This window comes from Lutra lutra, chromosome 11 (genome assembly GCF_902655055.1).
Source record: "Lutra lutra chromosome 11, mLutLut1.2, whole genome shotgun sequence".
NCBI classification, from domain to species: Eukaryota; Metazoa; Chordata; class Mammalia; order Carnivora; family Mustelidae; genus Lutra; species Lutra lutra.
In genome coordinates, this window is record NC_062288.1 from 105767500 (window position 1) to 105780526 (window position 13027).

The following is a 13027-nucleotide window of genomic DNA, read 5'->3' on the forward strand; positions in this document are numbered from 1 at the left end:
GAACTCAAGAGAAGTACTTCTGGCAGCCAGTAAAATAGGTCACTTCGGGCTGAGTGAGCCTGGAGCTGTGCCCACACGGTAATGGGGTGGCTCACCAGGAACTCCCACAGGAGGTCAGGGCTAGACACGGACCCTTTCAACTGTGAAATGTGGGGAGATTTCCTTCCCTCTTGGTCAAAGAGCTACACATGGCCCGACCACAGCAGAGCTGGGAGGAACACCTGAAGAAGTGATGTCCTTGGGGGGGGGGGGGGGGTGCTGTCACAAAGCGCTCCAGGAACAGTGACAGTTCCCATAACACGGTTCTGTACTCGCGTCTTTAGTGCATGTGCGGCACCTAAACTGTACTCGGGAATGAAACTGAGAGAATGTGCAGTTCAGGAATTACCACGTGGGTCCCAACGATTTCAACTGTTTCTAGGGAAGACATTTCAGAAATTGTTATGGAAGCAAATTCAGTGTTTCGGGAACACGCCCGATGAGCAGTGACAGCAGCCCTGACCGTCTGGGACCGCGGCCTCCGAGTCGATCCAGCAGGAAGTGGCGGAGCACGGGGTCTGGATCGGAGCGGGACAGACGCGGGTCTCCAGGTTCTGACTGGGGGGTGCACTGCTGCAGCGGCGGCTGGCCCGCTGCTTGGGCATTTATGCCGCTGGCAGAGCATGGCTGCCATCCAGAAATCCTGTTTTGCCTTGAAATTACTTGAAACATGATCCAGTTTGATGTAAATCCTACACATTGTGCACAAAGCCAAGGGTCACTCAGTTCTAAGTTCAAAAGTACATTTATTTAAAATGTGGGCAAGATCTCAATATAAAAGAAAAGAGTATAAGAAAAAAATAATCAAAGTACAAAACGTTTCAAATCTTTAACATCCATAATTTAGAGATAGGTCTTTATTTACACCATTTTATTTATAGCCGAAGTTCTGTTAACAGTGTTGTGAAAACATTTAAAAACCTGGCAAATGAATCATAAAACCTAATGTGGGCTTGTAAATTCATATAATACAAAACATAATTTATGTTTCCTTGGAATAAAATTACACATCTTAATAAGATGCACAATATTTATTATATTTGTTCTCCTGCTTTAAAATGCCTGCGTCCTGCAGCAGCTGGAGAACACGGGCCTCTGAAGGGGAGCGCGGCCCGGTCTGCCCCGCAGCGGGCACTGCCGGTTGTCGTCCCAGGGCTCCAGTCGCAGTGGCAATGCCATCAGTTAAATTTATATGTAGGCTCGTTGAGGAAAAAACATGTCTCACACAGTGCGAACTCACACCCCTTCCAGAGCGCCCAGTCTAGGTAAGTGAGCACCGTGGTGCCATTTTTCTTTCCCGGGTAAACTAGTCCGTCCTGTGCTCTCCGCAGTGGCAGGACCTGGCATGCGTCTCTGACCCGGTCACGGCCAATAAAGCACGGACCGTCTGGGAGGCCGCCCCCCACCGCCCGCCCGAACCTGCCAACCCCTGCAGTTCTGACCCATCCTCCCGGGGCCAAATTAATCCGTCTCCTTCTGTCTCTCGGTGGGGAAAAGGCCCCTGACAGGACACCCACCTAACTGTTAAAGTGGCTCTTCTTTCTGAAAGTAAAAGGAGCACAGAACAGGCATTTACAGGTATTTCTTAAAAATGTGGAAAAGTGGGGCGCCTGGGTGGCTCAGTGGGTTAAGCCACTGCCTTCGGCTCAGGTCATGGTCTCAGGGTCCTGGGATCAAGCCCCGCATGGGGCTCTCTGCTCAGCTGGGAGCCTGCTTTCCTCCTCTCTCTCTGCCTGCCTCTCTGCCTACTTGTGATCTCTCTGTCACATAAAAAAATTAAAAGAAAAAAAAATTAAAAAAAAATCTGGAAAGTACATACAAATACATAAAATCCTTATAGCACTGGATCTGCGAGAATCACTAAGTCAGGCACGTACGCGGAATACACACGACTCCGCGGGCGGTGGGAGCTGCTTGCCCAAAGGATATGATTCGTAGTCCAGGGTCTGGGTGAGCACGCCCGTCAGAACAAACTCCGCGTTGTGAACGTCTGGAAGGGACGGATGAGCCCCGTGAGCGCAGTCGTGCTGCTGTGCCCACGCACACGCATTACGGGCAAGCGCGGCGAGACTTACCTATTCCTCTGGCAAAGTATTCTCGACATAAGTGAAGGTCATTTTCACAGGATATTAAAATTATTTCTGACAAACTCTAAGGAAAAGAAAAAGAGTTTATCGGTTACCGAACAAGGACTCGCACCGGGCACAGCGCGCGTCAGCGGCCCGCCTGCCCTCTCCCCACCTTGTTCTGCTTGTGCTCCACGAGCTTGCGGAAGGACGGCTGCTTCGACAGCACCCGTCCTCCTGCACACTCCACGATCGCCTTCATGGTGGACAGACTTGGGCAGATTCCAGGTGTGATGTAAAAATATTTTGCCTAAAGATAAAAATATGAGCACGTTTTTAACTGCTCTGAAATTTTAGGGTATGTAATTTTTCATGAATTCTACTGCGATTTTTGACCAAATGTATAATCCCGTGGCCTTACAGAAGTCCCCCGCCCCCCCGGTCAACCACCTGACATGGGCCCAGAGCCAGGGTGCCCGTCTGAGCTAGCTGGAGTGTCCCGCCAGGGCAGGTCAGGCCTGGGAGGGGCCAAAGGAACTGGACCCCTGTCCTGAGAGACGTGAGGGACTCCGTGAGGTCAGCGAGAACACTAGGCCGTCCATCTCCAGGCACAGGCGAGAGGCGGCCGGGCACCTGCGTGACCCTTGCTCGAGACCCTGCGATCTCTGGGCTCCGACGGCTGAGACATACCTTTCTAACAGCTGTTATCTGCCCTCAATACTATTGTGTTTTAAACCGCTCATAAAACATTCAGAAAACTCAAGACTATTTTAGATTAAGATACATCTTAACATTTCCATTCTCATTCCTAAGCTGGTTCCCTGAAAAGAGTAAAAACAGATCAATACAAAAAAAATTTTTCAAGCTGTTCTAAGTATCTTATCTAACAAATATTTAAAAATTTTTGGTCTTATTTAGGCACACGTTCAATTACTCTTTTTTCCAAGAATCTTCATTCTCCAGCTGAGTATGGATTTAATGAGAAGAACATGAAATACCAAGGATTATAAAAAGAAAAATCAACCTAAACGTCTCTTGCTGATTCGGTCCTTCATGAGCACAGCACGGGCAGCCTGCCTTGTCATGCGTGTGTGACGGACACGGACAGCGGCGCTCCCAGGGCACGCTGGGCCTCCGGCAGGGGCCCCCAGGAACGAGTCCCGGGAGGAGGACCAGCCTCCCGGGGCCAGGAGTGTGCGAGCCCCTCCACTGCTGGGCCCTGTGCCGGGCACCCGCGGGGACGCCAGTGACCACCCTTTACCTTGAAGAGCGGGGAGGCGTGTGCCCGTTTCAGGGACTCCTCCAGACTGAAGGAGAACAGCACCTCGGCCTCCGCGTCCCGGAGCACGTAGTTCTGCTCGTCTGGAAAACAGAACCGCCCACTCAGCGCAGACTCCCGGGGGACCAGGCACGGGATCCGCCCCCGAGGTCTCCTGGCAGCAGGTCAAGGGCATGTCGCACGCGGCTCACCCCTCCCCCCCCCCAGGGAAACCGCTGAATACGGAAATCTCCGCTATTGTTTCATTCGCTCTTCCCTGAAAACAGCCAGACAACCAGACAGACAGACTTCCTTCTCCACGGCGGATCTTCACCTCTGGGGTCATACGCTCCTGAAAACAAATGGACTGACAGCTGGGGACCCTCTTCCACTGCCCACCTTCTCTCCACACCCCTGCCCACTCCACATGGTTTCAGCGAGTTCACAGACCCTGAAGGAGAACTCAGGCCCAGGGGGACCAGCTCAGAACCCACATCACATCCAATGTGTATGTGACGACCGCCGGCCTCGTTAGACTCAAGGAGCTGGTGATAAATTGCACAGATCTAACAGATTCCTTCTCAATATATGGAAGTGGACAGCAATTTACTAGGAATAGTTTCACCAAATCTTGAGGCTGTAGGAGAACTCTGTCTTTCAGAGTTCTTACAGTAACATTAAGAAACGTCCAATTTACCAAAAGTCAAAGATCACATGTTTTATGCTTCTTGTCAAAGTCCCGTGCTCAGGGAAGCATTTCTTCCTCATGTCATAGTAACAACCAGGTCGCGTAACACAGCGAGCTCTAACTGATGACACAGTCGCCCAAAGCGCGGCACAGGGAAGAGGTGGGGGAGCAAGACGACACATGCCAGGGCTTGCAGGCTACGCGCGGTTTCTGCCTAAGGTCCTGTTCATAAAGCATTGAGGCTTCACACCCGGAGAAGCCGGAGAAGAGAAGAAGCCGCGCTCTGCTCACCAGCCAGCCGGCTGACCACGACCAAGAACAGTCCGCTCAGCAAAGAGACAAATTACTAACCGGAGAGTCAGTTGATCCGCCAGTCAGATGAAGCTGCTACACTGTTTCAAGTGGGGGAAGACAAGGTCTGAAAATTGGAGAAATCCAAAATGAACAAAGGTGCGGTCACACACGACACTTCAGATGCAAATGTCCAGGGCAACCGGCAAGGCAGCTGTGCCTTCCCAGGACCTGGTGATGGGTCAGCGGGTAGCAGCCAGCGCCCCCGCCGGAGCAGCGACCCGAGAGCAGCAGCGGCCCTGACAGCCTGGGCGCAGGAGACGCTACCCTGGGCTCTGCGCTCCAATCTCAAAACCAAACCAGACCGACGCAGGGCCGCAGAGCAAAACGTGAGCCCAGAACCTCCTTGTGCCAAAAGCCAGGAAGTGCTCAAAGACCCAGGGGACCGAGCACAGGGCCCTGAAGCCAGCCGGAGTGGCTCTCACTGGACGTCAAAGACAGCACAGTAACAACCCACGGAATAAAATTTAAAAAGGAGTCCACACCAGGAAACAACAAATCAAATGAACAGAAATACCGGCACCGTTTCGACGTCCTTCCCCGTAAACGACATCCGCACAGAGAAGGCCCGCAGACGGCACCTGCTCCAGGGATCACGGGGACCCAGGAGTCACACAGCAGAACAGCACGAGCCCCAGCAGGGGTGCTGCAAGGCCCGGCTCCAGGTGGGGAGGCCCTGCCCTCAATCGGGGGGAAGCGGCTGGTATCCCCGACAGAGGGACATTCTATCAAACCACCAACCGAAGCGACAAAGGACACCAAGGAGACACGGTGACCGTGTGCACGGTTCCGACCCGGACCCGCTGGATTTGAGGGACACTGCGGGGACAGCCAGGCAGAGCTGACTGAGTGGCCACAGACTGGACTCAGGGCTGTACTGTGGCCACGGGGCACGATGGCCTTCTCCGTGGGTGACAGAGGTCAAGGTGCTGGGGACGGCGGTGCAGCCCTCTGGCGGAGCCCTTCCATGGGTCAGGAGAGACCAGCACTGTATACCACACTTGTAGCTGTTTGGTAGCTTAGTGATTGTTTCAAATAAATTAGATTTTTTTTTTTTAATCAAAGCCAACTATTTTATTTTTCTTAAATCAAAAACCAACTATGTATAAACTATGTTTAAAAAGTATGTTTATAAAATGTTAAAAGATGGGTAAAATGAAGAAATGACTCTGAAAGCAAAACTTCAGAACCTACTACAAACCACCCAAGTAAGGTCAGTATTCTTGAGAAATTAAGAAAATAATCCCGAAGTGTCAACTTTTGGCAAAACAAAATCTTTAAATGTTTATTAAAAATCAATGATTTGGGGCGCCTGGGTGGCTCAGTGGGTTAAAGCCTCTGCCTTCGGCTCGGGTCATGATCCCGGGGTCCTGGGACCTACTCCCGCATCGGGCTCCTTACTCAGCGGGGAGCCTGCTTCTCCCTCTGCCTGCTGCTCCCCCCGCTCATGCTCTCTCTCCCTCTCTTGCATGCACACTCTCTCAAATCAAGAAATAAAATCGTTCAGTAAATAAGTGATTTGCATACACCGACAAACTGATCCTAAAGCTGATACGGAGGGCAAATGGCCAGAGACGCCAACTCAACACTGAAGGACAAGAACGAAGAGGAAGGCCTCCTTCCAAGCTCAGCTCAATGCTCACGGAGTCAATACCGCGTGGCACCAGCAAAGAACTGATCAGGAAACCCCAGAAACAGGCCCACATCAACAACATAAACTGGTCTTTAAGAAAGGAAAAGGCAATACGACTGAGCAAAGATCAGCTTTTCAACAACTGGATGTCCACATCCAAGAAACGAACCTAGGAATCCAGACACAGACTCTGCAACCTTCACAAAAATTAAAATGGGTCACAGACCTAAGTATAAAACTATGAAACTCCTAGAACACAGGAGAAAATCTCGATGACCCTGAGTATGGCAGTGACTTCAGAGACAACACCAAAGGCAAGATCTACGGAAGAAATAACGGGTCAGCTGGACTCCATTAAAATAAGAAATTTGTGTTCTGGGACAATAATGTCAACAGAATGAGAAGACAAGCCACAGACAAAAAACAGTTGGAAAGACACAACTGACTCGGCACTGCTGTCCAAAATATACAAAGACCTCCTGAGACTCAACAATAAGAAACAACTCAATTTACAAAACGGGCAAAAACTCTGGATAGACGTGGCTACCAGAGAAGACAGAGATGGCAGATAAGTGCATGAAAAGACGCTCCATGTCCTAAGTCATCACTGCGCTGCCAACTACCACAGAACGAGGTGACCACTACACAACTACTAAAATGGCAGAAACCCAAAACAATGACACCACCAAACACAAGGAAGGATGTGGAGCGACGGGAACTGTCCTTCGTCTCCGGCAGGAATGCAAAATGGGGCAGCTAACGTGGAAGATGTCTGGTGGTTTCTTACCAAACTAACCACACTCTTACCACATGATCCAGCAATCACACCCCTTGGTACAGACTCTAAGTCACAGCCCCACAAAAGCTACACAAGAATGATGGCGGCAGCTGTATTCATAATTGTCAAAATTCCCGTCGGCGAACAGATCAACTGTGGTCCACGCTCAGTGCCACAAAGAAACGAGCTACGAAGCCGTGAAGGGACGGGGGGACACAGAGATGCACCTCGCTGAGCACGAGAAGCCACTAAAACGGCGTGGATGGCCGGCTCCAGCGACAGGACTCCGAGAAGGCAACAACCGTGACCTGCAAACACGCTTCCATCCTGATACTCGGGGGCGGGACAGGAGATGTAGGAATATTTATCACTAGTACATAGCAAGTGTTTACTAGCAACTGAACCCCTTCTGCCCCTCAGAGGTCAACAGTTACGCCACACAAGTGAGTCAGTCAGCCAAAACTTCGTGAAATGGGGTCTGCTGTGAACTTTACAAACGGATAAAAGAATCATGTGTCACAAATGGGTACAGTTGGTAAATTAAGCAACTCAAACTTCAGCAAAGGAGCAGACTGTCACTTCTAAATTTTACGGCTCGTCTACAAAATTGGGAGCTAATATGTGAGTTTATGGGAATTGTTTCTACAGCTTTGTTCTTTGGCCCACACCATTAGGTTTCGTAGCTCATTAACAACCTTTAAGAACAAAGAAATTAATTTCATTGAAAAAACTCTCTGAGTGTTACTACAGTCATCCTCGTTGTTTGTGGATTCCGTACTTGTGGGTTTGCCTACTTGGTACGAAGCATCCGTCACCTCGCGCCAGTGCTCGTGGTATTTCCACAGCCACGGCGACCGTAGCCCCAGGACGCGCCTGTCCCCAGAAGGCGATGCGCTAGACAACAAAGAAGTTTCCTTCCTGAGGTCGACTTCGCGTGAATTTGTTCCCATTTTCCTGGTTTCTCTTGGTGACTGTAGTCTCAGGGCCCCGGCACAGAGCGTGGCGCTGTGGCCCCCAGGGAAGAGGCCGTCTTGCCGTTTGGACAAAGCACGAGATGCGACGGCTCCGTTCGGGCGCAGCTACTGCGGGGCTGCCCAGGCCATCGGGGAGGAAGGAGCCAGAATAGATCTTAACTGCGTCTTTAAACAGGGGCGCACAGCCAACAAGGTCTTACGGAGCCCACGAGGGTAGGTGTTGACCCGCTGATGAAAACGTGACCGGGGCTTGCGGGAACCCAGCCCTGACTTTCCTCTGGGAGTGACGGCTCGGTGTTCCCGAATCGGGGTCTGTGGCTGCGCTGCAGAGCGTAATTACCACAAATAACAAGAATCCGCTACACTATTATAGTTGAGGATTTACTACTGATCTTCATGTAAAGGATTCTTTCCTTATGATTGACCTGGAGAGCGCACCATGGAACTTAAAGTATGGTTCTCGCTTTGCTATAAACAACAAACCTAAGTGTCTTAAGATAACTTATTCATCTGGATCCTAATTTCTCACCTATATATCAGACTACCGGAACTTTTTTTTTTTTTTTATTTTTATTTATTTTGCAGAGATCACAAGTAGGCAGAGAGGCAGGCAGAGAGAGACAGGGGGAAGCAGGCTCCCTGCTGAGCAGAGAGCCCGATGCGGGACTCGATCCCAGGACCCTGAGACCATGACCTGAGCCGAAGGCAGAGGCTTAACCACTGAGCCACCCAGGGGCCCCAGACTACCGGAACTTTAAAATATATATATACTCTTTACTGTTTTACTGTTTCAACTAAAGATTGAACCAGGTTTAAACATGGACCGGAAATGCCTCAGTGTAACGTGAACAAGCACTTGCCCTGCTCGGGACAAATACTGTTAGTTTCATGGGTCAGAACAGCACCAGGCTGGTGGGGAGCAGGAGGGTCTCTGTGGGTCTGGTGGGTCTGTATCGTCCTACTGCCCCGGGAGGGCGGCAAGGGGGTGCAGGACCCGGGGCACACGGCTGGCAGGGAAACACGAGTGTGAGAGAGGGAGAGAGGGAGAGTGTGCGTGTGTCCCGTAAGAAGAGGCTGGTCTGCTGTCGCTGCCGCACGAGGCCGGGAAGGAGAGTGAGACAGGAGAGCAGGAGTTAAGTCTTACCGCCACAGCGCTTGGGGCTTAAAGACCAAAACAAGAAACTAAACAGATTGTGGTGACACTTGTCATGGGGCCAAGCTCCCTTCTCCTGCTCCAGCGGACAGGTAGGGGTGAGGATGTGGGTTCCAGTGGGCTGGGAAGGCTCACACACAGAGGACAGTGCCGCTGCTTCCGACGCTAACGAAGGCGCAAATGAACTGTGGCCATAAAGCTTCATGGAGAAATGGTTTGGAGTTCGTATTCACTCTCTGCATAGCAAGTTCTAAAAACACTGGGGTAAACTAAGAGACAAACCTTTCCCGACTGCCCAGAAGGAATTCACTCCTGGGGCTCTGAACAACGGGAGGCCGGCAAGGGGAGGCAGACCCCATCCCTCCGACGGAACCTGCCATCAAACCCGGGCCGGGACCATCACGGATACCGCTGCCTGCGGGGACCGCCTTCTACTGCCAGTTTCCAACAAAATACCCGGGTCAGCACCCAGCAAGTGGTGGCGGGGAGCTCCCCTTCCCTAGCACTGCCTGAGTGACCGACCGACCACCCCGCAGCACAACACAAGAATGGCCACGGACTCGCTGGAGCGCGGAAGAAGTTCACGAATTTAACGGTGAGTCTCAGGAGTAAAATAGCGAACTGGTGTTTGCAGGGTCGAAAACGGACAAACTCCAGGGAAAGTAGGTCTGTTCGTAGCACGAAATGCGAGGGGCGCGACGGCAGCACGTACCGATAAACTTCTGGCACTTGAAGCACTCCTCCAGCCACTCCGGGGTCACGATGTGCTGCACCACGGAGATGGCCGTCAGGAACTTGACCGTGCGCGTCACTTTGCTGGCGATGAGGTGCGTGCACTTCTGCGCCGACTCGGCGACCTCGCCCCCCAGGATGTAGAGCTTCTGAAGGGAGGAGCACAGGGCAGCGACGAATGCGGCCTCAACACCCCGTGACAGCGTGGCAAGGACGGCACCCATGGCTGTCATCACGGCCACAGATGCCACCTCCCTACCAATAAAGTCCCCTAGCACCAGGCAGTGCATCTCAGACCCGCAGCTGACACGGGGGTGCGTGAAGCACGGTGACCTACAGTCTCTGCTTTCAAAGAATCCCAGCAGAGACGTGACCGAGGAGATGCGAGCACACGGAAAACACCAAGGGTCTACACTCAATTGTGAACACAAAAAATTAAATTGTACTGAACCTAGAATCGTATCTGTAAGGAGTTTCTTTCCCTTAAAAACAAGGAAAAGCACAAGGTAGGAATCCAACATGACAGTCACAGACTTTTCACTGCACCCCACCCCCACAGCTCAGCAATAGGAAGCTGTTGCTCCAGGACGTGTGTCTGAGGTCATGTCCCCACTTCCTGTCCAAGGACATGATTCCCTGAGCCTCCCCCAGGTGGCCTGCGGCTTCAGTGGGAGACGCCGAGGGGCTAAGCTGGGCGTTTCCAGGACGATGGCCTTCGAGCAGGCTTGCTCTTGTTCCCACAGCTATAAAAACGGGTCTCGGTCTAATCACCAGAGTCCTACTAAGAAAGCAAGTGTCTATGTAGAAAGCACAGAACGAGGTGAAAACCCTCAACAATTTAATGACTATTTATTACTATAAAAACTACTACAACTACTTTATATGTTATTAAGACTATTGGGATATTCCTGACTCAATGTAATTTTAATTAACTGCTACCCTAAAACAAATATATACAGAAAGGCACAGGGCAAAATATCCTTACAGAAAGCAGAATATAATTTTACCTTAATATACTGTTGAACCTGGACAGGCTCAAACCCAGTGAAAAGCACAAAAGGGGTCAATTCTGGTGTTAACTTTTTGGTGGGAGGTGGTATATCTTCGATTCTGTAAAATGAATACAGAAAACACAAAGCTGACTTTGTTCACTTGAAACTACTAAAACCCCTTGTTTGCTAAAGATCATTTTTATTTTAACAACTGCTGGGACCTTTAAGCATGTGGGGATTTTTCCATCAGGGAGAATGGGAGGCACCTATCCTGTCTTTCCCACATCTTCCACGGTCTCCCCAAAAGACTGTGCACGGTGCCTCCAAGGAAAGTAACCCACTGACCCCCTCCCCCTCCCAATGACAAATGTTCTCAAGTCCTGTCTCGATGGTTCTGCCAAGGACCTGTTCTGGGTGTGCGCAGCCACTGCGGGGGCGTCCCGGGAGCTGCAGCCGCTCGCAGGGCCTCCGCCCAGTCTTACAAATATCGGAGGCTCAACGCAAGCTATTGGACTTAAGCACACTTTTTAAATTAAATCACTCAGTCTTTTACTTAACCTTAACATTTTCGAATTCCATTTTTACCTTACGTTTGAGACCGTCTACATAAAATAGTTTTTAAGGTTCATTTGGAGCATTTACATGACCATTTAAAAATGATCATAGGGGCCCTGGTAACTCCGTCGGTTAAGCACCCAATTCTTGATCTCAGGGCTATGAGATCGAGCCCTGAGCCGGGCTCGGCACCAGGCATGGAGTCTGCTTGAGATCCTCTCTCTCCCCGTCCGCACCCACGGCCCCGCCACTGCTCATGCTCCCGCCCTATTAGATATGGTCACACAATCAGAACGTTACCGAATCCTTCTGTGACTCACATACTGTGATGTGGGGGTGGAACGGGCAGGATGCAGAGCAGGGGAGAGACTAAGGGAAGCTGGTGACCGCAGGGCACAGCCCAAGCAGGTCAACTGTGGTTCGCACGTCCAGCTGGGAAATCAGGGCTTTGGAAGACGCCCGGATGAAGCAGCAAGCTCCCGGCTCATCCTGTGTCCCCTGTGCTTGACTCACCCAGGGACAGCTGGGACGCCACTGCTGCCCGGAGCCGGCCGACCTGCTCTTTAGCACGGGAGCCCCGAGCCCCCGCACACGCCCTCCCACGTGCGCGGGCACAGCCCCAGCCCAGCGCGCACGGCTGGGCCCCCCCCGCTCACTCTGCCACAGCAGCTCCGTCCCCCGAGCTTCCGATAAGGTTTTGCATAAAAAAACAAAACAAAACAAAAATACAGCTGCTTTTTTTAAATTAAAAAAAAAAAATACTTGCCTTTCACTTTTACGGCGAGCAACGAGACAGAAACAAACCACAACAAAGTTGCGAGGCGATAAGCAAATCTCATTTACTGCACAAACGCTCTGAACCCGGCTCCCCAGATGCACCGAGGGCCGAGCGGGCAGCGCGGGGCAGCCGTACCTGGCTCTCTTGGAGGAAGGCTGGGCCGTCGAGTCACTGGCTTTCGGCTTGGGAGGCAGCCGCACGCCCTGCAAGTGAAGGGTCACACGCTTAGCTCACGGGCCCCCTGGGCGATCCACAAGGGGAAGAGCCAGCGCTCCTGTGACGGCCATGCGCCACGTGCCACACCGCGGCGACACCAGCACCCGCCCGGGACCCCGACGAGAGCCGCCGCCAGCAGCAGGCTCCAGACGCTGCTGTGCAGCTCGCCGCCCGCCTTCCAGGCCCCCCAAACCCTCGGGGCGTCCCCACCCCCCCCCCCCACCGCTTCAACACCACGCGGCAGTTTTCACTTCACGCGTGTGGCCTCGTGTCCCAGGGTGGACTGTGGGGAATACAGTCACTGTGGCCACAGCCCCTCGAAGCCGACGGCCCCTCAAGCAGGGCCGCCGGCTGCGCGCATCACAGGACGGTCACAGGGCGGCCCGCGGCGCTTCCGCAGCTACTTCCAGAGACGCGCTACGGTTTACGGCCCGGAGCCCCTCCTGACCGCTTTCTAACCACCGCGGCCGGGTGTAGACGGCCCCCGCGCAAGTCAGCGTGTGCGCGGGCGACCCCAGGGACCCCCGTACCCCGTCAGACTTGGGGCCGGGCTCACGGGCCCTCCACGGCACCCCGACAAGCAGCAGCAAGAAACACGCAGGGGACGCGAGCGGGGTGACCGGGCTGCTGTGACCGCCCGCACGGAACCACAGGGAAGGTGGTGTCTGCGGGGCGGGGCCTGGACGGGTCTTCCCTGAGGACCATGTTCCCAGCTTCATCCTCGAGGCCACCACGACCCTCTCATCCAAATGGATCCAGAGAGTATCTGCTTTTGCTCAGGTGTCCGAGCTGCTCACGTTTCATTAAAACCACA

General features: G+C 52.5%; 1 protein-coding gene across 5 annotated transcripts in view; it reads right to left on the reverse strand.

Moving 5' to 3' along the window:
- Window positions 1–768: 768 nt before the first annotated feature.
- Window positions 769–13027, reverse strand: part of PAXIP1 (PAX interacting protein 1) — a 47259-nt gene continuing 35000 nt past the window's right edge. For all 5 annotated transcript variants that reach the window (XM_047694409.1, XM_047694405.1, XM_047694404.1 and 2 more), the window contains 8 exons: window positions 12133–12200; window positions 10680–10782; window positions 9653–9821; window positions 3367–3467; window positions 2281–2415; window positions 2115–2190; window positions 1969–2029; window positions 769–1233 (listed from right to left, as the gene is read on the reverse strand). In XM_047694409.1, coding sequence (XP_047550365.1) covers window positions 1218–1233; window positions 1969–2029; window positions 2115–2190; window positions 2281–2415; window positions 3367–3467; window positions 9653–9821; window positions 10680–10782; window positions 12133–12200 — 729 coding nt within the window. In that variant the 3' untranslated portion in view covers window positions 769–1217. The remainder of the gene's footprint in view (window positions 1234–1968; window positions 2030–2114; window positions 2191–2280; window positions 2416–3366; window positions 3468–9652; window positions 9822–10679; window positions 10783–12132; window positions 12201–13027) is intronic.